At 44.1% G+C, this 27,270-nt stretch overlaps 1 protein-coding gene across 4 annotated transcripts in view; it reads right to left on the bottom strand.

Moving 5' to 3' along the window:
- The window catches only part of ABCC5 (ATP binding cassette subfamily C member 5), a 55,431-nt gene extending 34,254 nt beyond the window's left edge, over nt 1-21,177 (bottom strand). The window contains exons 1-4 of one of the 4 annotated variants that reach the window (XR_011363615.1): nt 20,906-21,177; nt 18,650-18,825; nt 5,962-6,122; nt 5,708-5,863 (exon numbers count right to left, since the gene is read on the bottom strand). Coding sequence is in view for 3 of the 4 variants with exons in the window: in XM_069974572.1 (XP_069830673.1) it covers nt 5,708-5,863; nt 5,962-6,122; nt 18,650-18,778 (446 nt within the window). In the remaining variant the exon portion in view is untranslated. The remainder of the gene's footprint in view (nt 1-5,707; nt 5,864-5,961; nt 6,123-18,649; nt 18,826-20,905) is intronic. The other 3 variants (XM_069974572.1, XM_069974573.1, XM_069974570.1) reach the window with 3 other exon arrangements.
- Between the last annotated feature and the right edge of the window lie 6,093 nt (nt 21,178-27,270).

The following is a 27,270-nucleotide window of genomic DNA, read 5'->3' as shown; positions in this document are numbered from 1 at the left end:
GGAATTGGTATATTCTCTCCAGTCTGACACAAAAATGTGTGACCTTTTTAATCGCAGTAAGTACTTACTTAAAGGGAATCTGTTTTTAGGTTTATACTGCCTTAAATGACGGCAGCATAAATTAGTGTTATAAATACTGAACAGATTGGGGTATTACTTACATCATTTTGTTCAGCTGTTCTCCTAATATGCAGGAGAACAGGATTGTTGCCACACCCCTTTCCCTGCCCTCCAGCTGCTGCCTATACACAGCATGGATAGATAACTGCCAATCACCAGCTGGTGGGAAAAGTTTTCTATTCTCATGAATATCTAGGACTTCTGGGCTCACGCACATAATGAAGAGGACTACCTATTGTCCATGTTATTCAGAAGGAGATCTCTGGATCAGCTGCACAGAACAATGTAAGTGATACATCATTCTGTTCAGCTTCTCTGTCACTAGTTTATGCTACCCTGAGATAAGACACCATAAACGTACTGACAGGGTATCTTTAAAGGGGTAGTGCGGCGCTAAACAATTATTCACTAACACACATTACAAAGTTATACAACTTTGTAATGTATGTTGTGTTAGTGAATGGCCCCCTTTCCCGTGTCTCCCCCCCCCCCCCCCCCCCACGCTAGATCCGGAAGTGTGATGCACTATACTCACCTGAGGGGGGGGGGGGGGGTCGGCATGAAGGAGGGCTGGTGCGGTCGGGCCGGCCTCCCGAAGATGACATTGTCCCAAGATGGCGGAAGGGGGTCGACACGAATCAGGTGAGTATAGTGCATCACACTTCCGGGTCTAGTGTGGGTAACACAGGGAAGGGGGCCATTCACATACATAACATACATTACAAAGTTGGATAACTTTGTAATGTGTGTTATTTAGTGAATAATTGTTTAGCGCTGCACTACCCCTTTAACCCCCTCCCCCCCTTACACACACAGTCTAATTACATGAAGACTGTTTCTTGAATTATTATCCATAGCTTTGTCAAGTTTATTTATAATGTAATGAATAGTTAAAAAGACAAGTTTGGTGAACACCATTCACACTAGGCAGGAGCACATTGCTATGGCTGAAATTGAAAACACAAAAACACAGAAAAATGCAACAGCTCACCCACTATGGACAGTGGGTCTGTGTCTTGCCATTTTTGTGTGTTTTTGTGTTTGCAATTTCAGCCATAGCAATGTGCTTCTGCCTAGTGTGAATGGTGTTCTAGGAGAGCTGACCAAACTTGTCTTTTTTTCTGTGTTGCAGATGGGGGGAGTGGCTGCCTCTACTTTGTCGTGCACTCCACCTATCCAACCCAGGTGGTGCAATTATTTTTGCAGGTATAAGACAGATCTTGCATGCCCAGAATATTACACGCCATGGAGAGGCCATAGTACAGAGTAGGACTGCCCTGGTATGAGGCCACCGTAGTGGGGTAGTTTACACTGTTTGCAAATGGTAACCAAGAGCCTAATTATTTTTGTGGGAATTTTTTTTTTAGCAGTTGGGAGGGGGGGGGCTGCTTTTAAATATTTTCTTGTCTGTAGTGGGTCTGTATCTTGCCATTGCAGTGAGCAGTTGCATTTTTCAGTGTTTTTGTGTAATGGATAGTTAGGCTTCCATTGTAAAGTTCTTTGAAACAACAAATAAGTTAAAAATCTATACATACTTTTGATACACATAAATTATGGTAATTAAGGGCTGGTTCACACCATGATCTGTGCCCCAGAGGCATGGATATGTTGTGAAATTGTGAGACAGACATGAACAGGCGCTACTCATTTGACCCAAATAAAGACAGCTAGTGACTACGTTCAGGTAATTTTCTAAGCATACCCTAGTTTTGTTTCAGACAACAAACATTGTCACTCGCTGACTACATTAGGGCCTTTGACACGAAGGGGGTCTGTGTCTATCTTAGCAAGGATAAGTAAGCATGTCAATGAAACAGTTTCCCAAGAAAAAAAAAATACATTGGAGTCGCAATTTACAAAAAGTCTAGACAGCTATTACACTGTTTTTCCGTTTGTTGGATATGAATGATCAGTGTGCACGGTGAAAATTCTGCATTCCCAGTCACTGTATATACTGCTTAATGAGCACTTTGTATACCGCTCAGCAGGAGCCACCAGGTTTCCGGCTTCTGTCCCAGTAATAACTGGCAGACCCAGCTATGCAGTATTTCCCTGTAAATGAAGCTAATATGTCAGCCGAGTGAAAGGGAAAATCAGCTATTGTATCATTAAAGTGTCACTGCCGTTTTTATTTTTTGCAGAAATCAATAGTACAGGCGATTTTAAAAAACTTTGTAATTGGATTTATTAGGCAAATATGCCATTATCTGCATTCAAGAAGAGGAATTTTTACTCACCGTAAAATCTCTTTCTCATAGTCTTCATTGGGGGACACAGATACCATGGGTATGGGCTGCTGCCACTAGGAGGCGCTGACACTAAGAAAGAAACAAAGGAAGTGACTCCTGAGCAGGATATACCCGCCCACAGGCACTGAGGTAAACCAGTTTGTACCAGAGCAGTAGGAGAAGTCAAGAACAGGTAAAGTAGGAATAACACCAAAACGGAGAAAACTACCATACCGAGGAAAAAAAACAAAAGAAAAATGGGTGGGTGCTGTGTCCCCCAATGAAGACTACAAGAAAGATTTTACGGTGAGTAAAAAATCCTCTTTTCTCGTGCGTCTTATTGGGGGACACAGATACCATGGGACGTCCAAAAGCAGTCCATGGGGTGGGAAAGATAACCGCTAGACAAGAGCGCTTGATGAGAAGGTAGAGAATAGCACCAACACAACCATCAACTAGGAATAGAGCAAGGGATGATGCTGAATGCATCAGAGAAAACCCCGACAGGTCCGCGGCAAAGGAAAGCGGGGCTAGTCCCTGGAGCAACGTGCTGCACTGCGGACAGAGTGGGTTGTGGCCTTCCTGGAAGCCAGCAACATGATGTAACATTGAGTTCAACAGAACTGGTAGGCTAGATGTGGGGAAAAAAACTAGACGCCCAGCCAAGTAGGCGACCACAGGCGGCAGGGACCTGAGAGTCTCTCATAGAAGGTGTCACATGAGATGCAGGAGAAGCTGCGTCCCTGACTATGGAGCAGGGAAGAATGGCCAGGCTGAAAGCTCCATAGGCCTAGAAGTACAGTCTTCACTGAGAAGAGAAAGGTCGAACACAAGAGAAGTATGTCAATCTGGGAGAAGCCATGGCCTATGACATGAGTTACCCCATCTGAGAAACACATACATGTTAATAAGAATAAAGCTTTCCAAGCGTAATGCAGTCCAGGGAAAGAAGGAGAGGGAGAAAAGAAAACCGTGATCTGAATCTTGAGCAAGTTGTCCTGAAAAGAGTACAGTAGTACCAGGTACCCCGCAGTGTCCGACAGATAAGATGAGCAGAGGAAGCCGGTAGGCCGGGAAAAAAACAACTCCATGGGCTGTTAAGGACTTAGAAGGGAGGTCGATCATATAAAACACTCCGCTCCAAGGAAGCCTAGAGGTACTCGAGAGCAGTCAAAGAAGAAAACCGTCGAGGGAGCTCAAGGTAAGGCTGATGGGCACGGGGAGTTGTCACAGGACAATGGGAACAACATTTAATACATAGACTAGAGTCCATATGTAGACTAGATCTAGAAACCAACGCCTCAAAGGGTGAGCAGAGACGTTGCTTGAGAAAAGAACCTTATGCGGGATCCAATGGCCACATTGAAGAGGTTAGAGGATCAACCAGCTCAACCGGATCCCTAGGCAATTGGAAAGGCGAGAGACAGATGCATTCTGGTGGACAGAGCAACAGGAAAACAAGGGGACTTTAATGGTGAATGAGAAAAGATGATCGAGAATTGGCAACTTGCCGAACAAATGAAGCCTGGCCAGAAAGCGATAGGTTCGGAGACAATAGAGCCTTAGGTAGGGCCAGACATGGGCCAGTGAACAACCCTGTTTGCAAGTAGAGGAAATCTTTAAGGGAGAAGTTCTCGAGGACTCCACATGGGAGACAAGATTAGGGAGGGGGACCGGGAGTCCCATCTGGAGAGCATGGCAGGTCAAAAAGAAGACCAAGGACAAGCAAGTCAAGCAGGAGTGCTCATAGAGGCCAGTGAGGGCCTGTCGGAAGAAGCAATCTCGGAATAACAGTCCTCTGGAGGACTGTAGGATACCTATTATACTAAATATTCCATCCTCACAGAGGAGAAAAGGACTGCTTGAAGATTTCCTGACTGAGTAGTAAAAAACCAAACCTAGGATAGGGGGGTCATGCACAACAGTGTGCTACTCCAGAGCATAGGAGCCCATACTCACCATTGTAGTCTTCAGCCTGTGGGTGCCTCACCTTACGCGCCAAGCTCTGGGGGGCGAGGCGGGAAGGGGCTGTGCGGATACAGTCCACAGAAAGGCGACCAGACAGTCAGACCGATTTGGTGCCATGGTGTCACGTTGCCAGCCGGTGGCAACCGAGGGTAGACAGTCCATCTATATTTATGGTCTGTTCCCTGGTTGCATAGTGAGGGGATCAGGGTGGGTCTAGATTACCCACCGTGCCCAAGAATCCATAGAACCTAGAAGGAAAAAGAAAATCTAACTAACTAAACATAAAGGAAGAAACTGGTCTGGAGAACCTAGACCTGTGTCTGCCTCCTACGGACACTAAGCTAAACTGGTTTACCTCAGTGCCTGTGGGCGGGTATATCCTGCTCAGGAGGAGTCACTTCCTTTGTTTCTTTCTTAGTGTCAGCGCCTCCTAGTGGCAGCAGCCTATACCCATGGTATCTGTGTCCCCCAATAAGACGCACGAGAAAAGACTTTCCCCAGGTCCCCCCCTCCCTCCTCTCTCTCATTCACTGCTCATTATCAGGAAATCTCGACTCTTTTACATCAGTCGGGCCCTGTTTAACCTATGGAGAGGGGAGGGGGGGAGGAGGGAGATTAGTCAGCAGCAGAGAACAAAAGATTACACAGTGGGAGCTGTATGAAAGCTGGTCAGTGCTGACTTCAGAGGAGATAGCCTGGTGATGCAGCTGTAAATTAACTCTTTGTTGTCCTGTTTTGGTGCCTCATCTCCCTCCAGCCCTCCCCTCTCCATAGAAAACCATGAAGACAGGGGGGAGAGCTTCAAACTGTTATTTCATTATAAAAATGCATTTTTTGGCTAATAAACCCAATTACATATTTTCTTAAACATTGCCTGTACTATTGATTTCTGCAAAAAAAAATTAAAAAAGACAGGTACACTTTAACATATCCACCCAACAGAAATGAAAAACTAAACACAACAAATAAGCAAAAGCTTTTGAAGCTCACCTCACTCTCTAATAGCCAGAACTTTATTTTTCATCTTTTCAACAACAGAACAGTTTATTTCATTAAAAAAAAATATGTAATTCTGTAATTGTAATTATGTTATTCTGTGGGTCAGTTCCTTTACAGTAATACCTCATTTATGTAGTCTCTTATGTTTTACCAAGTTAAAAAAAAAAACACCACCTCCCTGGAGGTGCGCTGGAGCCAGGGAGGTAGGTGCATGTTACGTTCAGCCACCTTGTCCCTGAATCTTTTTGAAAAAGAAAAAAAAAATGCTCTACACCGTACTTCTTTTTTAACCCTTACCTGAAAATGTGATTTATTTACACTATATGAATCTTTCTAAGAGATTCCCCTTAAACAGCTGGAGATCAATTGTTTTATTAACATAAAGAACATACCGTCTGCTATTAATATCAGAAGACTCATGGCGGGAAAGTGGCCAAATATCTTCAAAAAACAGTTCTCCCTTCTTGTACGCTTTACGTGCCAGAGGCGTAAGCCAAGAAAAGGTCATAAAGGAAAACAGTCCAGCATTATCCACAGGGTGCTGGTGTCTGTAAAAGAAAAGCAAAGCATTAATACTAATATTTTCAGCAAAGGAAACCAAACATATAAGATGTAACAAGAGTGAAAAGGTTGAAAGTCTACATACTTGGAAGTAATCCGAAAAGGTTTCAGCAAGTGTAGACCATAGTGGTATTTGCTATTGTGGTGGTTTTCACCCAAAAATTGCAAATGTGAGTGCATGGAAACATCCAGTGGAAGTCCCTCAGCTCTTGCAGCAGTCTCCAAAGCATCCTGGCAGGTCACATTCTTAAAAGGGGGAAAAAACAAAACCAGTAAGATTAAAATAATGAGAACATCAAAGGGGGAGATAAAGAAAAAGTTACTTAAACTTGAACAATAATAGAAACAAAACCGAAAAAAAAAAAATTACTTTGAACAAACTTAATGAAACTTCATTTTATCTTATAAAGAAAGATACATTGGGCAGATTTATCAGGGTATTTTACAGTGCTGGCAAAAAAAAAAAAAAAAGCTTTACATGTAAAATCTGCGTCATGATTTCACTTTATGGACAGCCACTGTTTGGCCCTTTATAAAGAATGGCTGTTAGATTTAGCGTCAAGCAACAGTACAACAGCCGTAAATAATGTCATGTCATTTATGTACACGGCCATAGCAAACAACGGTCATAGTTCAATACACGGTGCGAGTAAAAGCCGTTGTTCGCATTGACTTCAATGTAACATATTTCTCTATTGGAAGTCTGGCTTTTGTTTTAAAGGGGTATTCCACTTAAACATAAATTTTGATATGTTGCTGCCCATGGAGAGACTAACAATTCCTTTCATACTTGTTATTATCTATTTAGTCTCCTTCCTCCAGTTCTCAGCTGCTGCTTTCTACTGAAGACTCAAAAATCTGTGTGCGAACCTTTCTCTCTGTATCCCCCTCCTCCCTTTTGAGACAGCTGATGTAAATAAGTATCAGGCTGGCTTTATCTGCAACATTGTAACATCTTTGTACTGCTGGTAGGGTTATTCCGAGGTCAAGATGAACTCACTGTGATTAACCCTCCCAGCATTACAGAGAATATACAATGTTGCAAATACAGCCTGTCAGGGACATGTTAACATCAGCTGTCCCAGAAAGGAGGGGGAAGAAGGGGAAGACAGAGAGAAAAGCTCACAAACATACATTTTTGTGTATTCAGCAGAAAGCAGCAGCTCAGAACTGGGGGAAGGAGACTGAATACATAACATGTATAGAAGGAATTATTAGTCTCAACATGGGCAGAAACATATCAAAAGTTATGTTTGAGTGGAATACCCCTTTAATTAAAAACAACGTCTGTTCTTGTCTTATAAAAAAAAAAAAAATATGTTGTGTGAAAATGGCCTAAAAGCACACAATGGGGGAGATTAAAAACTGTCAAAATCTGAATCCACAAACTGCAGGGGTGCTGTGACAAAATACTAATTGTAAGGAAATATCCACAATAAAAACACATGAACGTTACAATTTAGTGGTTTTATTGAAATTGTAATTTATTTATTTTTTTTATTGCTGGCACTGTAGTTATTTAGAGTAAATACATTGATAAATACGGTCATTTCCATCTCACACCACATTAATATAGTAAGGGTGCTTCTTGTTTCTGATCACACGGAGGGGAAAATATCACATAACATTTTGAGAAAAAGAAAATTTGCAATATTACTCAAGTCAATTCATATGCTGTAATGAAAGCCGGAACTCCTGCAATGTATGTACAGATTCCTGAAATAAAACCGGTAGCTTAAATAGATATCAGAACCGCCTCCTACATTCTCTAAGTGCTCTTTAACGATACTTCATAGTAATAAAGCGCTGTGCAATATTATCTTTCCATTATGTAGCTCTGCCCAATGAGAATTACTGTCAAATGCAAGCTCTATCTCAGAAACGTAAAAATAGACGAGAATGCTTCCTTATCCGGTACATTCAGTTATAATGCATCACTTTGTCCAAAAGTCAGAATCACAACAAGACACAAAAGGACTAATGCTATAGACGTCAGAGCACATTTACAACTCTATATGCAGGATAGCACAATAACTGAAGAAAGGCAAAAATCTAAACCTAAGTCCAATACGACATCCCCAGAACACTCATAGGAGGGCATCAGCAGCGGGTGGGGCAACATTGTGCAGAGGACGTGGGGGCCCATGGACCAGGCTGCCTGTGGCGCCGGCTGTGAAGGTCCACAAGGAGATTAGGTGACTCCTGGGTGTCATCAGGCAGCCTTCCTTTCAGGGGTCGCCTTCCTTTCGAGGGGTACTTTAGTTTACAGTAGCGGTGCATTATGTTCAGGAGGATGCCTTACTTTAGGCTAGTTCGTAGGGTAGTTACAACTCCCATCATGCCTGGACAGTAGGAGCTTTAGTTTTGGCTGTCCAGGCATGATGGGAGTTGTAGTTTTCAACAGCTGGGGAGCCAAGGATCCCTACCTGTTTTAAATGGTCAATTATCTTCCCTTTCCGCCGCCCTTCCTCCAATGATATCCAATAGGCTGTGCCAAACGTTTGTGTATTTTCTATGGGAAGGGGCAAGGCGCAGACAAGAGAGCTCTGACTGCAGCTTATCTCTCCCAGAAAAAAGGGGTTGGGCGTTTATTTTCCATCACGTCCGACCCCTAGCACCACCAAAATCATCTGTCAGTGGTCGTTCAGGAGAGCCCAAACCCCTTTTACCAACAGTCAAACCCACCGTGAGCGTGTATGGGGACCTTAATAGGCTATTTAAGACCCGGGACCTTAGTCTCCCTTAGGATCTAGCTGATAAAACAAAAAACAAATAGGAAGTACTAATAATAAAATAGAGAAGTGGCTGTTCCACAATGACCCAGACACATGACTGACTTTATGTCTGCTAATTGTACACTTTCAATGAGGAAGTTACAGAAAGAAAAGCCAACCAGTAAGACAGCATTTCTCTTCCTGTCCCATCACTCATCATCTTCCTGGACGGCGCACCCACTTGTTTGTATCACACATACCGTTCCGGTTAATCCCTCTAGCTTTGTTTTTCACCCAAGAGGCAACATATCATATCTTGCCTTCATTTATGCATTAAGGGGGGTCTCTGAGCAAATCTACACTTTCAGAACCAGGAGCGGGTGGGGGAACATAATAAAGAATATATACTTGCCCCCCCCCCCCCAGCATCACCAGCTCACCAACCACTGCCAGGCTCCAGTTGCTCCCTGCGTCGACACGTCCTGGAGGTGAAATGCTCGCTCGACCAGTCAGTGACTGTAGAAGTATCCTGCCCCAGTGGCTGACTGGACGAGCGGGCATTTCTCAGCCGGGAGATGACGATGCAGGAGCTGCGGGAGGTGGTGGCGGTCCATGAGCAGTGATGTTGTGCTGCAGAAGCCCTGGCACTGGTTTTTCATTAAGTTCCCCCATGCCCTGACGGATCTGGACTTTAGCATTCCCCGGAGTTCTGCTTTAAAGGGGTAGTCCACCCAAAAAAAATTTCTTTCAAATCAACTGCTGCCATGAAGTGACAGAGATTTGTAATTTACTTCTATTAAAAAATCTCAAGCCTTCCAGTACTTATCAGCTGCTGTATGCCCAACAGGAAGTTGTATTATTTCCAGTCTGGAGAGCAGGAGGGGTTTTCTATGGGGATTTGCTCCTGCTTTGGACAGTTTCTGACATGGACAGAGGAGGCAACAGAGAGCACTGGGTCAGACAGGAAAGAAAACACCACTTCCTGCTGGACATACAGCAGCTAATAAGTACTGGAAGACTTAAGATTTTTTAATAGAAGTGAATTACAAATCTCTGGCACTTTATGGCACCAGTTGATTTGAAAGAATTTTTTTTTGGGTGGACTACCCCTTTAAATTAAACTTTTTTGTCTTGGCATTATAGGTATTATAAAGGCATAATAACCCTCATAAGAGCATGCAGGACAAAAGTGAGCTTATTTGATTACATGCATCCCTCCATTTAACATCCTTTTTTCATGTGTCTCCATTGTAGTGCATTACCTATATAGAGGGACACATCACTATATCGATTATAGCGCTGCATATTACCTGCAGTTTTGGCTTCCTCTCTAAATTGGGAAGTGGTGACACCAGTATCACTGTACACACATTCCCTGATGAAATGTGACCAAATTGGCTAATTGCCACTGAAAAACACGTTCGTTATATAGCATGGGCTCTAAACTGCCCATAAACTGCCTATAAACTGTGGCTCTCCAGTTGTTGCAGTACTACAAATCCAAAACTTTAGTTGCCCGGGCATGATGGGAATTGTGGTTTTGCAACAGCTGGAGAGTCACAGTTTGGAGACCCGTGTTTTATCGTATTGCCAAGTGACTACTTATGATATATGGATAGCTCACGCAGTATAGAGTATATTTTGTGACATTTAGATTTTTCTTTACCTTTTTTTTTTTTTTTTATTGCACATGTAAAAGGTGACGTTATAACGGTGGTCCTAGCTGCGAGTTTGTAGTTTGCTGGCAGATGGGAGTGTCAACTAGGATAAAGGCACTAATTCAATGGGAAAACTGTAGTCATAGGGAGCCCTGACATCCGAGACCAGCTACTGGATACAAAGACGAGGCAGACAGCCAACGTATACTGGAGCAGCCACAATGATCACATGCAAAGAGGATAACAATAGGCCTGGCTGTACGTAGCCGCAGCCTGTGACACATTGCAAAATCATCCAAACGGATGGAAAAATAAGGAAGTGGGTAGGAGCCTCGCACAATGCTGACTCATCGTGACAAAAAGCTGACATAATGCAATTATTGTACATGCAGTCCTTGGTTAGTAACCCTATCCTGCTATCCGCTCAAACAATTCACATCATGGGCGTGAAAGATGTGAGATATATACTGAAGAAACGCCTTGGTTTACAGATAGGTATAAAAAAAAAAAAATATTATATATCAATATTATATATATATAAATAAATAAATAAATAAATAAAAAGTACTGTGTTTTAAGACCAATAGAAAAGGTAAGTTACATTAAACAGTATGATGTCACTAAGTATATTTATTAAGCCTGCGGAGGAAAGCCCCTTAAAGTAAGCAGACCCCTACACACAGATGTGAAACCAAAAAACAAACAAAAAAGAAACAAAAAGAGGAAAGGAAGGGGGGGGGGGGGGGTGTTTCCAGGGAACCGTGCAAGAATAATCCAACAACAAACTAGTTACCCTGGTAAGAGGACAAAGAAGAAGAGTCATATGCTGCTATAGGTAACATTTCAACAACAACAGAGAACAATGTAAGGCAATAAAAAAAAAAAATTAAAAAAATGACAGGCTGTAAATAATAATTAAATAGTAAAATCTGGCTGGTAACATACTGAACATTAGGCAACATGTAGGACATAGAAACGCCTTGTTTTTATCACTTTGTACATCTGATCCACACACTTTGCTGAGTTCCAAAATAACAAAAACCATAAAGTCACAATGTATGGCCATATGTAGGTAATAGGTCACAGCCCCACTTCCTTATTCAGCGCCATGGAAACTAAACTCTAGTAAACTAAACATTACAGACAACCTTTTCCATATGTCAGGTCACGCCGGACATTTTTGTGCTACTGGGCATTTGCTGCTATTGAAATACTGGTAATGACCTGGGTACAGTCAGTACTGAGAAGATGGTGGCTGATCAGGACTAGTCAGGACAGACTACAGGAGGCACCACTAACATAACCGTTTTGGTCACTGCCGTACTTTTCTGCACTTAAGATAGCCACAAGAAGCAATAGATGCCTTTTCTATCTCTAATAAACGATTACTTAATAAGTTTATATATTTTATCATATTTTCTAGTGCAACTTGTGCTACGGACCGGACAGCAGAACCCCCAGCATCATGATTCATTATGATGTCGGGAGCTCCAAAACAGCGTCAGAACAGTAGCATGAAGATTTAAAAGAATTTCAGAATGACGATGCCGGGAACTCCGTTCCATAGAACATTGCCCGTATTTACTGACCGTGCATGGAACATGAGAATAAGGCCTAAGACTTGTAATAGTGATCAGTAGTATTTGTGTCCTATCACCTACTTGTCAAAGCAGAAGATTAGGAAAGGCAGCTCTGGTTCATATTACTGGGGATACCTAATACTCACTCAAGAGAAAGCCACTGCTATACTGAAGTAGGAGCACACGGAAGAATACATCCTCTGAAACAGAAATAGAAATGCCACCTGTTTCACATTCTCTTCAATATGGAACACAGTCTGGCATTTAACAGCTGAAGTAGTATGGCAAGTCATGAACAGACTTATTAGGACCAGCTTCTTACACGTAAATGAAGGATGATGGAAGATGCACCAGATGTACTTAGAAGCAGACAGTGTGCCAGACTTAGCAATCTACTGTAGCTATCAACTGGAGATTCTTGGCATATGTTTAGACAATCTGCTGGGAATCATAAGGCCATGTATTCTCCCTCCAAGCCCCACCTACTTTTCGGCACCGCCGGAGTCCTGCAGCTCTGCTACCAGCAATGTCACAACCATGGCTTAGTGAATGCCCGCTCAGCCAATCAGTGACTTAGACGGGAGACTGCCCCAGTCACTGACTGGCTGAGCAAGCAATCGCTCAGCCCCGCCATCACGTTGCTGCTGCAGTCACATACCCAGTTTCCTGCAGAAGGGGACGGGTAAGTTAACTTGTTATTTTCACCCCCACCCGCAGATTTCCTAGTTGGTGGGACTTCTCCTTTAATAAATTTTCCCTTAGTCTTTTTTGTGAGAGGACGACCTTCGACTAAAATATCCATTGCCTCATATTAACAGGTTCTATCCTCCAGGTGTTATATGCTATTCTTTGCCTAAACTACACTTCTAGTCAGAAAAAGAAGTATAATTTATCAGAAGGAAACTGCTTCACTTTTAGATGATAATTTTAATGGGCATCAATAAAAATAAACGGCTTTTACTTTGGAACACAGCTATAACAAAGCTGGACACAACTCAGCAAACCAGTATTGCTGGTGCAAAAAGACATCGCTGTTAAGCAGTCTTAAGAAAAACATGGCCAGAAACAGCACCACTCTTGTCCTCAGGCCGAATTCATATGTTCTGTGTTCTGCATGGAATGCCTGTAATAGAGACCCCCCCAGCACGGGCTTCAACTCTCACATGATGCTGGGAGCGGGGGAACTGTATATGTGCCGCACTCTGGTGAAGCCGCCGTGTTGCTGCTTCATTACAGCGTGGCACATATGCGGAACACAGAATGTGTGAATGCAGCCTTAAGGTGTTGGTTTTGAAGCCCAGTTCAACTGAAGTGCATAGAACTGAACCAGAATACCACTTTGAGGTCTTATTTTCAAAGGATGTTTTATTTTTCAGGGGAAAAGATGGTAGCCCCATAACATACAAAAAAATACTGCAATCAGAAAATAACAACGTAGAAAAACAACAACAACAACATGCAATAATACCTGGCCCTGATCATTAACCCTTTGAGGACCAGGCCCAAAATGACCCAGTGGACCGCGCAAATTTTGATCTTAGTGTTTCCGTTTTTCCCTCCTCCCCTTCTAAGAGCTCCAGCACTTTCAGTTTTTTATCTACAGGCCATGTAAGTGCTTGTTTTTTACAGGAATAGTTGTACTTTGTAATGGCGTCATTCATTTTACCATAACATGTATGATGGAATCCCAAATATATTATTTATGAAGATATAAATTGGTGAAATCGCAAAAAAGAATGCAATATGGTAACGTTTGGGGGGTTCCTGTGTCTACGTAATGCACTATATGGTAAAAGCGACATGACACTATTATTCTATAGGTCAGTCCGAACACAACCATATGCAGGTTTACGCAGATTCTCTAATGTTATATATTTTTTTTTAAATGAAATCCTTTTTTTTGGCAATTAATTATAAATAAAATGGGCCTATTGTGACGCTTATAACGGTTTTATTTTTTCACCTACGGGGCTGTATGGGGTGTCATTTTTTCCGCCATGATCTCTAGTTTTTATTAATACCATATTTGTGAAGATCGGACGTTTTGATCACTTTTTATTAATTTTTTTATATATATAATGTAACATAAAATCGGTAATCCGCGCACTTTTTTCCCTCTTTTCGTGTACGCCGTTTACCGTTCGCAATGACGCTTGTTATATTTTAATAGATCGGACAATTACGCACGCTACGGTATATTATATGTTTATCTATTTATTTATTTTTATATGTTTTATTTATATAATGGGAAAGGGGGGTGATTTCAACTTTTATTGGGGGAGGGGTTTTGGGGTTGTGTGTTAGTGTTTTTAACTTTTTTTTTTTTACACATTTGAAGTCCCTTTGGGGGACTTTTACATTCATTACTTGGATTTTTACACTGATGAATGCTATGCCATAGGCATAGCATTGATCAGTGTTATCGGCGTTCTGCTCATTGAGCCTGCCTGTGCAGGCTCAGTGACCAGAGCGCCGATCGGACCACACGGAGGCAGGTGAGAGACCTCCGGCAGTCCGTTTTACCGATCGGGACCCCCGCAGTCACACTGCGGGGGTCCCGATCGGTAGGTGACAGGGGACTCCCCCTGTCACTTACACTTAAGCGCCGCGATCGCGGCGTTTAAGGAGTTAATGACACGCGGCAGCGCGATCGCTGCAGCGTGTCATTACCGGTGAGGTCCCGGCTGCTGATTGCAGCCGGCCCCCACCTGCTATGAAGCGCGCTCCACTCCGGAGCACGCTTCATAGCGGGAGAAACACCCAGGGCGTACAGTTACGCCCTAGGTCGTCTGGGGACAGACTTCCATGGCGTAACTATACGCCCTGGGTCGTCTAAGGGTTAAAAAATATGTAGGTATGTAGGTGACACATTACCTTTAAGTGATGAGCCTTTAGGCTCACATGAGTAATATGACTAGATTCCAGTACTGCTTCCATCATCACAACTGTGAATCACTGCAAAGAGCAACCTGACTGGAAGTGTAAGGGTGCCTTTAAAGAGATTTATCTGACAGATTTTTTAAGCCAAAGCCAGAACTGAAGCCATAAACAGAAAACAGGTCAAAAAGGAAAGATGAGATTTCTCCTCTTCAAATCAATTCCTGGCTTTGGCTTCAAAAACCTGTCAGATAAATCTCTCTGCGTAAAGGCACCCTAAGGTAGGCACATGATGATGATGATGATGATGATGATGATGATGATAAGTGAAGCTTTGGGTAGGCAGGTAGTTAATATAGGGCTATAAATGGAATGATGGGTACAACATTATATTTACAGGGAGAACTTTTAACCACCACCTACTATGTCAGAACAAAACCTCCTACTTACAATGTCTGACAACTGACAGGAAGGGTACAAATTTATTTTAGAACCCAACCCTTGGCTCAAATATTCAAGTAGGTAAGTGCTTATTAAGTCCAGTTTTCCAGTTCAAAAGAGATCTGTGAGATCTTAGCTGTGTAGAATTCTGCTTTCAATACTAGATAATCAATGTTTGCAGCAAGATAGAAAATATGCAGCACAAGCAATGGTGTAAAATCTGTTTCTGTAGTCTGAATGCTATGAACATAAAGTACCAAGTTGGCGCTTTTAGACACATTTACGTGTAGAGCCACTTTGCTCCCATCTTACTGTACATATGCTCATCTAGACATCCCATTTAGGCTAGGTTCCCATGCCATTTTCACTATAGGTTCACCAACCGGTCAAAACGGGACGATTCGGGCAGCTCACACATTGTGGCCAATTTACTACGTTGTTCCGTCTGAAAATGGATGGTTGTTACCAGGTCTTCCTTGTCCGTTTCTTGTTTCACCAACACTGTGTGCCACCAAGACCTCTTATGACCATCATACCTGTCATTTTGTGCCACTTATAGTCTTATGGTGACATTCAAGATGCCAATAAAAAACAAAAACAAACATGCAATATGTGAACCCAGCCCAAAGGACAAGATCTTTTCTTGTCATTAGTGAATATTTTTTGTTTAGGGCTTTGCATACTATGAACTGTGTAGGAAGTGGTGTACTTTTTCCAGTCAGGAAAGCAGGAGATGGGAATTTGCTTCTGCTCAGGACAGTTCCTGACATGGACAGAGGTTACAGCAGAGAGCGCTGTGTCAGACTGGAAAGAATACCCTACTTCCTGCAGGACATACAGCAGCTGATAAGTACAAATTACATTTAACTACCCCTTTAGGTAACACTACGTTCCTCATCCGTTTCCTTTGGGAATCCAGATGAATGTTTGTTGTACTATTCTTGCTCAGTAACTGAAAACTACAAAAGGTTTTATTTCTGTAGCACCATCTGTTAGCAACACACAAAGACCTCTGGTACACAAGGTCAATCTCTCTTCCATGACTGTTTACTACTTGCATAGCAGAACTAACTGGTTTTCTAACTGTTCTCTATTTGCATGTGTTATGATGGCCTAAATATGTAAGTTAGCCCTCAACCTAGTGATTAATCCTCATGCTTGGGTGTAGGCTCGTGTACACAATCACCACAATGATATGTGTGTGTGTGACATACACTTCATATATGTGGAGCAGGCATCCAAAACATTTACATACTTGGGCTTGTGATAGTAAAATACTGTAAAGTCCTGTCATTAATATAAAGCCTCATGGTGTCAGCTATACAGTGTAATATAACAATGAAACATTCTCCAGTATTCCGTGCTTCAAAGCAAACCGGCAGCAAAGGAACAAAATACTATTGTGTGACACTTAAACAAAGATCTCCGTGTGAAAGGATATATATTGAGGTTATTGTGATGCAAGGCCCTAATGGAACATTATACAATTACATTTCTATTCATTTTTGAGTTGTTTTTATTTTTTATTGACCAATATGAACATTTCGGTGATTCCTACAAAACAATGCCAAGGAAATAATCTTATGTGTATAACTTCAGAGAAGTATTCCATCTGCGATATTTAAAGGGGTTAGAAAAAGATGGCAACTTTCTTCCAGAGACAGCACCGGTCTTGTCTCCAGTTCAGGTGCGGTTTGCAATTAAGCTCCATTCACTTTAATGGAACTGAGTAATGCTACGTTTACACGGAGCGATAATTTGGCCAATCGATCGCTCAAAGATGTTGAAGCAACGATTTGTTCTTTATAACGATCATCGTTTAGACAAATAAATCGCTAGAAAATTTGTAAGAAAAATTGTTATTGCTATTGTTTTAAGATCACTTAAGCCCATCTTTCACATAGGGTGAATCTTTGAAAGACCGTTTACATGAAGCGATCTGCGAATTTTCGACGAACGACGATACGTTGAAAGATCAAAATAAACGATTTCTCGCTCATTGCTTGACCGTTTGCTGTGTTTACAAGGAACAATTATCGCTCAAATGCGATCGTTATTGCTAAAATTTGAATGATAATCGTTCTGTGTAAACGCAGCATTACAAAACCTGCACCCAAACTGGAGACAAGAGCGGTGCTGTTTCTGGAAGAAAGTGGCCATGTTTTTCTAATGCTGGATAACCCCTTTAAGGCCTATTCATAGGATGGCATAAATGTCTGATAGATGAGGGTCCCATCTCTGGGACCTGCACCTATCTCTGGAATCAGGGCACCCCAGGTTACATACAGCCTGGGTGCGGTGGCCAGGTGCCAAAAACAGCCAAGCAGCTGGTATATGCAGTTTGTATAACGCCTATTGACATTACCAGGAACTGTATAAACAGTGCAGCATGATCTGAGGGAGGCTGGACCTGCATTTATCAGATATGTATACTTATTTTTATGTAGCTTTAATACATAGCGCACCACACAGTACTACTACATTTTTTTTTCCTTTCTTGCAAATACAGCTGTTAAATATTGAACAAAACACTGCCAGGTGAAAGCCACCTTGGTGCTTTGCATTTGCAAATTCTACTAGTTTGTATGAGAAGCCACATTGAAGCAAAGCAGATTGTCCTTCAACCATCATACACTATATGTATAAGGCTATGTTCCCACACAGTATTTTTGCTCAGTATTTTTCAACCAAAACCAGAAGTGGATAGAAAACAGAAGGGCTATGTTCACACAGTGTTGAATATGAGCGTATGGCCGCCATTTAATCGCAAATAATTTGTTACTTTAAAACAACGTCCATTGTTTTCAAAAATTGGCCGTTATTTGCCATTAAATGACGGCCAATCCGCTCAAATTCAACAGTGTGTGAACATAGCCTTTCTTCTATCCACTCCTGGTTTTGGTTGAAAAATATTGAAGCAAAAATACTGTGTAACAACATAGCCTGAGGATCAGATTTATTGGACAGAATATTGAAGCCAAAGCCAGGAACAGACTAATAACAGAACAGGTCATAAAAGGAAATATTACGATTTTTCCTCCTTTCAAGTCCATTCCAGGTTTTGGCTTCAAAAATCTTTTAGATAAATCTGTCTGTGTAAGAGGACCCTAAGCTTCCATTTACACAGAAAGATTATCTGACAGATTATCTGCCAAAGATCTAAAGCCAAAGCCAGGAATGGATTTGAAAAGAGGAAAAATCTCAGGCTTTCCTTTATGACCTGATCTCTGTTTATAGCCTGTTCCTGGCTTTGGCTTCAAATCTTTGGCAGAGAATCTGTCAATTAATCCGTGTAAAAGCACTCTAAGGCAAAAGGCATGATGCTGCCCCCACCAAGGTATTGTGACACATGCATTGCCAAAGCAACCTCAGCGCCAGGAAATAATCTCCTCACACAAGACATACGTCTGCATTGCCGCAGCTGTGTATTCACACATATAGCTGCGTATAATTTACAGATACATAAAGAACAATGTTGCAAATACAAACAAAGTCAAACTAACCAGTGCCTTAGCCTTGGAATATCTGAAGTCCTCTTGCTCTTTTTTCTCGTCTGGGTTGGTTTGCTCCCGAACATTTCTGTACCCAAGGCTGGGTATGACATATTCGACTCCTAGATCTAGATCTTTCATCTTCCCTTAGCATTGAGTGCCTCTAGTGACACAGCGTTCACTAAAAACTTTAAAGAAAAGAAAAATAAATAAATAAAGATTTTATGTTAATACGTCAGCAGCAGCAGCACCTGTTCTCCGCATTATTCACACTTTAACTAGGCCCGCTCATTTCATGGCCCCTGGTCACGCTTATGTAACGGCAGGCACATGCCTGGGCAAGCCTGCACTATGTGGGGGCTGACTGAATCCCTCCATTCCTCACAACACAAGAGCTTCATTGGATTTCTGTCTGCATTTTGCTTCAATCATGACATCACCGGTTGGCTGGAAAGAAGGCAGCAGCGGTGGATAAGCAACAATGAGGAATCTTCGGCCCTCCAGCTGTTGCAAAACCACAACTCCCATCATGCCTGGACAGCCGCAAGCTGTCCAGGCATGATGGGAGTTGTAGTTTTGCAACAGCTGGAGGGCCGAAGATTCTCTATCCCTGATGTAATGGATAGATTGGAGGGAATAAGAGCAGAACGGAGGTCGGCATTACACCAGCCATTAGCGGCTTTGCACTTAATCTACTTTTATGAAGAATTTCAGACGAAAACACACAGCTATAATACATGCACACCATACAGTATAAAGCATTGGTCTCCAAACTGCAGCCCTCCAGCTGTTGCAAAACCACAATTTCCATCATTCCCGGACAGCTAAAGCTTTGGATCTGGCTGTCCAGGCATGATGGGAAATGTAGTACTGCAACAGCTGGAGGGCCGCAGTTTGGAGACCCATGGTATAAAGCCACCCACCTTCTGAAACAATGCATTGTCTAGGCCCAGGGATAGGGAACCTATGGCTCTCCAGCTGTTGCAAAACTACAACTCCCATCATGCCTGGGCAGCCAAAGCTAAAGCTCTTACCATCCAGGCATGATGGGAGTTGTAGTTTTGCAACAGCCTGAGGGCCAAGCTTCCCTACTCCTTTCCCTGCTATCTTTGTTAGGGAGGGCACTAGTCTTATGCCAGGATACAGATCACTTTCCTGGGTACATAATACAATACTATGTGGCTCTGGATCTCTGCACAGGGCTGGTACATGAAGGCCTCCAGCTTGGTCACCTTGCCCCATCCACACACAAGGCCACAATATAAGAGCAGGACAGGCAGGGCCCCCCCTCAGCTCCAGGACAGGCAGGGGCCCCCCCTCAGCTCCAGGACAGGCAGGGGCCCCCCCTCAGCTCCAGGACAGGCAGGGGCCCCCCCTCATCTCCAGGACAGGCAGGGGCCCCCCCTCAGCTCCAGGACAGGCAGGGGCCCCCCCTCAGCTCCAGGACAGGCAGGGGCCCCCCCTCAGCTCCAGGACAGGCAGGGGCCCCCCCTCAGCTCCAGGACAGGCAGGGGCCCCCCCTCAGCTCCAGGACAGGCAGGGGCCCCCCCTCAGCTCCAGGACAGGCAGGGGCCCCCCCTCAGCTCCAGGACAGGCAGGGGCCCCCCCTCAGCTCCAGGACAGGCAGGGGCCCCCCCTCAGCTCCAGGACAGGCAGGGCCCCCCCCCCTCAGCTCCAGGACAGGCAGGGGCCCCCCTCAGCTCCAGGACAGGCAGGGGCCCCCCTCAGCACCATGCCAGGGATGACATCATACCGCAGTGTTCACATATACCTGCACTAGTCTGCGGATCGCTGCCAGCCCCACTCACCCACTGTATACAATAGCAGCATCAGTGCGCCACCCCCACCTGCGCTGCTGCTGCGCTGGGCGAGAAGAAAGGAACGTGCGAAGCGCTCCCCCTAGCGGCCGCCAGAGAGATGGCACAGACAAATAATTAAAAAAAAAAAAAAAAAAAGAGAAAAACGGCAGAGCCAAAGCCTGACATCCCTGCGGTACCGCTTCAGCGCTTTAGGCACACGCCGGACCGAGACTTTACCTCATAAAAATAAAAATCGCCTCAGAACGAACTCTATGAGGTAACCGGGATGGAAAAAGAGTCCCCACAATGTCACCTCACCTCAGGATGACGTGAGGCAGCTGCGGGATTGTGTTCTGCACTTAGTACATAACAATGGCAGCTCTCCTGACACCGGTGACATTGGCTGCGCCCCCTAAAGAACAGCTCATTCCTATTGAGGCTCAGTGACAAGAAGCGGCGGCCCGGTTACCTGGCAGGTTGTGAGCGCAGGTAGCAGCAGGTTCAGCACTGTCAACCAGCTCCGGTCCTGTCTCCTCCACTGCGGCTCTTCTACTCAGGAAAACAAGCAGCCGGGCTGCGGGGGAGTCCAGGGGAGGGATGCACTGCGCATGCCCAGTCTCAGCCGCTTCGGTCCAAGACGGGAAATGTAGTTTTCATGAGGTACAAAGCTAAAGGATAACTGGGACTGAGGAACTTCAACTCCCAGAATTCAACTGGCCCGGGAAGGCGTGACTGTACTGTCAAAGAGGAGAGAGGGGATGGGCTTAGAGGCGAGCGGCCACGCCCACCCGCTCGTGCTGCGGCAGCACCCTCTGGAACGTTCTGTGTGGAGATAGGAGTGAGGCCATTTTAGGCCTGGGTGTGACTGACTGACAAATAGTGTATGCACCGGCGTTATAGCTGCTGAGCCGCTATTATAAGATATATACTACTGCTACATATAGAAATAGACTAAAATAATTTACACCACAGGGGGCAGCCCACCTGAGGGGCTCAGTACACCCGTGTGGGTGGGATGAGGGGAAATGTAGGGTCAAATTGGGTTTTAGGTCAGGGATGGGGAACCTGCGGCCCTCCAGCTGCTGCAAAACTACAACTCCCATCATGCCTGGACAGCCGAAGGCTGTCCAGGCATGATGGGAGTTGTAGTTTTGCAACAGCTGGAGGGAGGAGGGTTCCCCATTACCCAACCTGTGTCTCAACCACAATTCCCATCATGCACAGGGGTGGATTATCCAGCGTCGTCGCTCTTGTCTCCAGACTGGGTGCAGGTTTTGTAACTCGGTTCCATTGAAGTGAATGGAGCTTAAAGCGTAACTGTCATTTCAGGATCATTTTTCTGAAAACATTAAATATCTATAGTACAAGCGATTTTAATAAACTCTGTAATAGGTTTTATGTACTAAAAGAGTTTCCTTCTGTAGTGAAAAAGCAATCTCCCAGCCTCCCCCCTCACATCAGATGAAGCAGGATTTCTGTCTCCATTATGTGGCTATGGAGAGGGGAGGGGCTGTTAGGAGTGACTGAGCACGGAGCAGTCCTGCACAGCACAACACCCTGCAATCTTCTCTCAGTAAGTTCATAGATAAGCACTGACCTTTCTGACACCTGAATCCTGCGTTTTAGGTGCCCAGAGAGTCTACAAACAGCTGACCTTCATGTCACCTCTTCCTGCTCCCTCATCTCCCCCAGCCCCTCCCCCCTTCATAGGCTTACAATGGAGAGAGCAGAGCCCGTCTTCACTGGCTTCTCTGTAATGAAGACGTGTTTACCTGATAATGCACAGATAAGAAGTCAGGGGGGGAGGCTGGGAGATTGCTTCTTGAGTACAGAAGGAGGCTTTTTTGGCTGATGAAACCTATTACAGAGTTTCTTAAAATCGCTTATACTACTGATTTCTGCAATAAAAAAAAAACATGACAGTTACGCTTTAAAGCGGCACTATCAGCAAGTTCAGCTGCATGAACCTGCTGATATGCCGCAGTAGATCATCACCTGAGAAGTGCAGGGCTGGTACTAAATCTTCTCTTCCCCTCCGCATTACTTGGATAGCTCCTAATTGCCCCTATGCTAATCAGGGGTTTAGGAGCATTTGGGGCGTCACCCTAAGGGCCGAGCACCAGCTTGGCACACCCAGTCTGCCTCCCCACGTGCCGCCCCCTTCATTGCCGCTCACTATGCACACATGGATATGCATAATGGGCATCACAGAGCAACCCCTCGGCCCTCCAGTGCTGCCTAGTCCGCCCCCTCCTGTACTGCTATGCGAAGCAACCCCCTCCCATGCTGCCTAGCCCGCCCCCCTCCCGTGCCGTTTAGCTGACAGCCGACCAGGAAAGCAGCATACTTTCCTGGGCTCCTGATCGGCTGTGAGCTGAACGACACGGGGGGGGGGGGGGGGGTTGCTCTGGGTGGGCCAAGGGGTTGCTCTGTGCCGCCCACTATGCATATCCATGTGTGCATAGTGAGCGGCAATGGAGGGAACGGCACGGGGGGGGGGGCAGACTGACACCCCTAATGCTCCTAAACCCCTCATTAGCATAGGGGCAATTAGGAATGCGGGGGAGAAGAGAAGCTTTAGTAGCAGCCCTGAACTTCTCAGGTAATGATCTACTGCGGCATATCAGCAGGTTCATACGGCTGAACTTGCTGATAGTGCCGCTTTAAAGGGGTTATCCATCACTACAAAAACATGGCCACTTTTCCCCCTCTCTTGTCTCCAGTCCAGGTGTGGTTTGCAGTTAAAGAGGATATACCATCAGGTACATCCTTTTTAAAGGGGTTATCCAGCGCTACAAAAACATGGCCACTTTTCCCCCTCTCTTGTCTCCAGATTGGGTGGGGTTTCAAACTCAGTTCCATTGAAGTAAATGGAGCTTAATTGCAAACCACACCTGACCTGTAGACAAGAGAGGGGGGAAAGTGGCCATGTTTTTGTAGCGCTGGATAACCCCTTTAATGTGACCCACGGATTAGAATCAATGGAGCTGGGTCATAGAGGGATGTATTTACAGATAGCTGCTTGTATTTTCTTGTATTAAAGGACAAGTGCCATGAAAAACTTTTTCCCAGTAATTGAAGCAGATTAAAAAGTTATATAACTCTGTAATATGCTTCAATCACCTATCTGCCTCCCTTCCCTGTCTTTTCCCCCCTCCACCCCCCACCAGGAAGTGTCCTGACTCACACAGACCTGATCACTGTCGTCACCATCACCAAGCTCTTCTCTCAGCTCCTTCTCCTGTTACACCAGCCTCCCCCTCCCCTGCCTTGTCAGGTGACAGGCTTGCTCAGCTCCCATTGGCTGAACTACTGCAAGCCATCACTTGTCACATCTCACTTGCTTATCTTCCCTCAGACTGACTCCAGCACATAGGCAGCCCCCCTCCCCCCCACCTCATACCCCCTCTCCTGCTGCTGTGGACTCAGTGAAGGAGTCATGTCACTAGAGAAGATAAGCTGAGCAAGCAGAGTCACCTGACAAGGAGGGGGAGGGGGAGGCTGGTGTGACAGGACCTAGAGCAGCCCTCCTGCTGATGACTCATCCTCACAAGAAGGAGCTGCCTGGTGATGATGACGACAGTCATTAGGTCTGTGTGAGATAGGACACTTCCTGGTGGGGGGTGGAGGGGGGAAAAGACAGGGAAGGGAGGCAGATAGGTGATTGAAGCATATTACAGAGTTATATAACTTTGTAATGTGCTTCAATTACTGGAAAAAAGTTTTTCATGGCACTTGTCCTTTAACTACTACATAGTGTGAACCCAGCCTAAGCCTTCTTTCTATGTCAATATTCTAAGCCTACGTTCTGTCACCATTCTAAGCCAACATTCTAAGCCTACGTTCTATGTCACCATTTTTAGCCTACATTCTAAGCCAACATTCTAAGCCTACGTTCTATGACAACATTCTAAGCCTACATTCTATGTCACCATTTTATGTGACCATTCTAAGCTTACATTGTAGATCTACAATTTATGTCAACATTCTAAAGCTACATTCTATGTCAACATAAAATAAAAGTGGTCTGGGTATCATTGTAATCGAAGTGAGTTGAGGGATATAGATAACTACATAACATGTCAGTTTTACCACATGATGAATGGCGTAAAAACTATACCACCCCGAAATTTGAAAACCATCTTTTTCTTTCTTTCATTTTTTTTTGTTTCACAGCATACTTTAAGAAAAGGTTAAAGCGACTCTGTACCCACAATCTGTCCCCCCCAAACCACTTGTACCTTAAGATAGCTGCTTTTAATCCAAGATCTTTCTGCGGTTTGTTCGGCAGGTGATGCAGTTATTGTCCTAAAAAACTACTTTTAAACTTGCAGCCCCGTGCCAAACAAGAATATCTGTGCCCTAACTTTGCACCACCCCTCCGTCCCTCCTCCCCACCCTCTTCATCATTAGGAATGCCACTGGAACATTTTCTCCTGCCTGAACACTACACAGGTGCCTTAACGATCCAGCCCATGTTTAGCATTTACACAGCTGACGAATAGTAGGCAATCTGCCTGGAGCATTCCTAATGATGAGAAGGGCGGGGAGGAGGGACAGAGGGGTTGTGCCAGCCTAATGCAAATACAATCTAATGGTACTTTTACACCGTGCGATAATTCGCCCGATCGCACGATTAACGATTTTGAATGAACTATGGTTTTTTTATAACGATCAGCGTTTAGACGAAACGATACATCGTACGGAAAATTCACTATGCGATCGTTTTGCGATCGTTTAAGCCTATCTCACACATAGGGGAAATCGTTGAAAGAATGTTTACACTGAACAATCTGCGAATTTTTTGCTAACGATCAACAATGATTTGTGAACATGTTGAAAGATGAAAATGAACGATTTTTTGCTCGTCGTTTGATCGTTCGCTGCGTTTACACGTACGATTATCGTTCGAATTTGACCGTTATCGTGCAAAAACGAACGATCAATCGTCCCGTGTAAATGTACCATAAGCCCTGGCTGTTGGGCACAGGGCTGCCAGTTTAAAAGTTGTTTTTTAGGACAAAAACTGCATCACCTGCCGAACGGGCCCCAGGACAGATCTTGGATTAAAAGCAGCTATCCGAAGGTACAAGTGGTTTGGGGGGGTCAGATTGTGGGTACAGAGTCGCTTTAAAGCTGGGTTCACACTGCGTTTTTGCAATCCGTTTTTTTCATCTGTTTTTTGAAAAAAACGGATGAAAAACGGATTGCAAAAACTGATGCATTTGTGTGCATCCGTTTTGAAAACTGATCAAAACTGATCCGTTTTTTTTGACGAACGCAAAAACATTGCTGACACTATTTTTTTTGTCCGTTAAAAAAACGGATCCGTTAAACGGATTGCAAAAACGCAGTGTGAACCCACTCTAAGAGTGTCGTGTAATATTTGGTTAGCATATTGCAGCAGGTTTCTTTGAATTGTTCCTGCTTAGTCAGGATTCTCTTAACCATGGTGTAGTCCCCCAGACTATTAATTATTACAGATAATTATTCTTCTTCTAACCCGGCTAATTCGCCTTTAATTGCTTGGTGTCTGCATGTAACCGGCAAACTCATCATGTGATTTCCCTACTTTGTCTTCTCCTGAGATGAAAACATTCAATACAAATGAGTCAGTCCACTAGATTTCCATTTTTCTATGAGCAGAAAATAGAAAGTGACGCAATGTTCTAGTATGTCATTTGTGGAGTTAATGTTCTCCTGTAAAATATTCTGCTGTTGTACTGTCATGTTGATCTATCTATCTATCTATCTATCTATCTATATATATATATATATATATATATATATGGGAGAGAGAGAGAGTATATACTGTATATTATATACAGCACTCTGCAAATGTTTTAAGCAGGTGTACAAAAATGCTGAGGGCCTTATCACACACAGCAATAATCTGGAGAGGTAAAGTATATATTTTATTTACTATATACAGTAAGGACTGCGCGGACATCGCTAACAATGTCCTTGCAGCCCTTACTTCACGTTCATCAAGACGTCTAATAGGCTCTAGTTTTCAGGGTCCTATTACACAGGCCGATGGGACCCCGATAGTAACTGTAAACGAGCGCTGATCTGTTAGATCGTGGCGCGTTTACTGGGCCTATTACATGGCCCAATAATCGTTTAAAGGGGTAGTGCGGCGCTAAACATTTATTCACAAAATAAAACACATTACAAAGTTATACAACTTTGTAATTTATGTTATGTATGTGAATGGCCCCCTTCTCGTGTTCCCTCCCACCCCGGAAGTGTGGTGCATTATACTCACCGCATTCGTGTCGACCCCCGGCCGCCATCTTGTGACAATGACGACATCTTCGGGAGGCCGGTCGACACTAATGCGGTAAGTATAATGCACCACACTTCCGGGGTGGGGGGAACACGGGAAAGGGGGTCATTCACATGCATAACATACAATACAAAGTTGTATAACTTTGTAATGTGTGTTATTTTGTGAATAAATGTTTAGCTCCGCACTACCCCTTTAACAAGGGCTGCATGGACATTGTTACCGATATCATTGCAGCCCTTCCTTAAACTGCATACATTACCTATCCATGGTCTAGGGCTCCTCTTGCGGTCCGTTTCTCCCCGGGTCTCGCGCGCTGCAGCTTCAGAGCGGCCTGTCACTAGCCGCGGCGTTCAAAAAATTATCAAGTTCATTCTTTGGACGGATGAAAGAATCGGCCGTGCATAGAATGGAGTCTATTACACGGATGGAGACGTAAGCGGGCGCGAGCTGGGAATTCCGCAACAGAGTTTGCATCAGAATTACTCAGTGTGCACATACCCTCAGGGTGCATTCACACATTCTCCCCAAACTGTCCTTGGTAT

This window comes from Dendropsophus ebraccatus, chromosome 6 (genome assembly GCF_027789765.1).
Source record: "Dendropsophus ebraccatus isolate aDenEbr1 chromosome 6, aDenEbr1.pat, whole genome shotgun sequence".
Lineage (NCBI taxonomy): Eukaryota > Metazoa > Chordata > Amphibia > Anura > Hylidae > Dendropsophus > Dendropsophus ebraccatus.
This window is presented reverse-complemented; position numbering and strand designations above follow the sequence as displayed.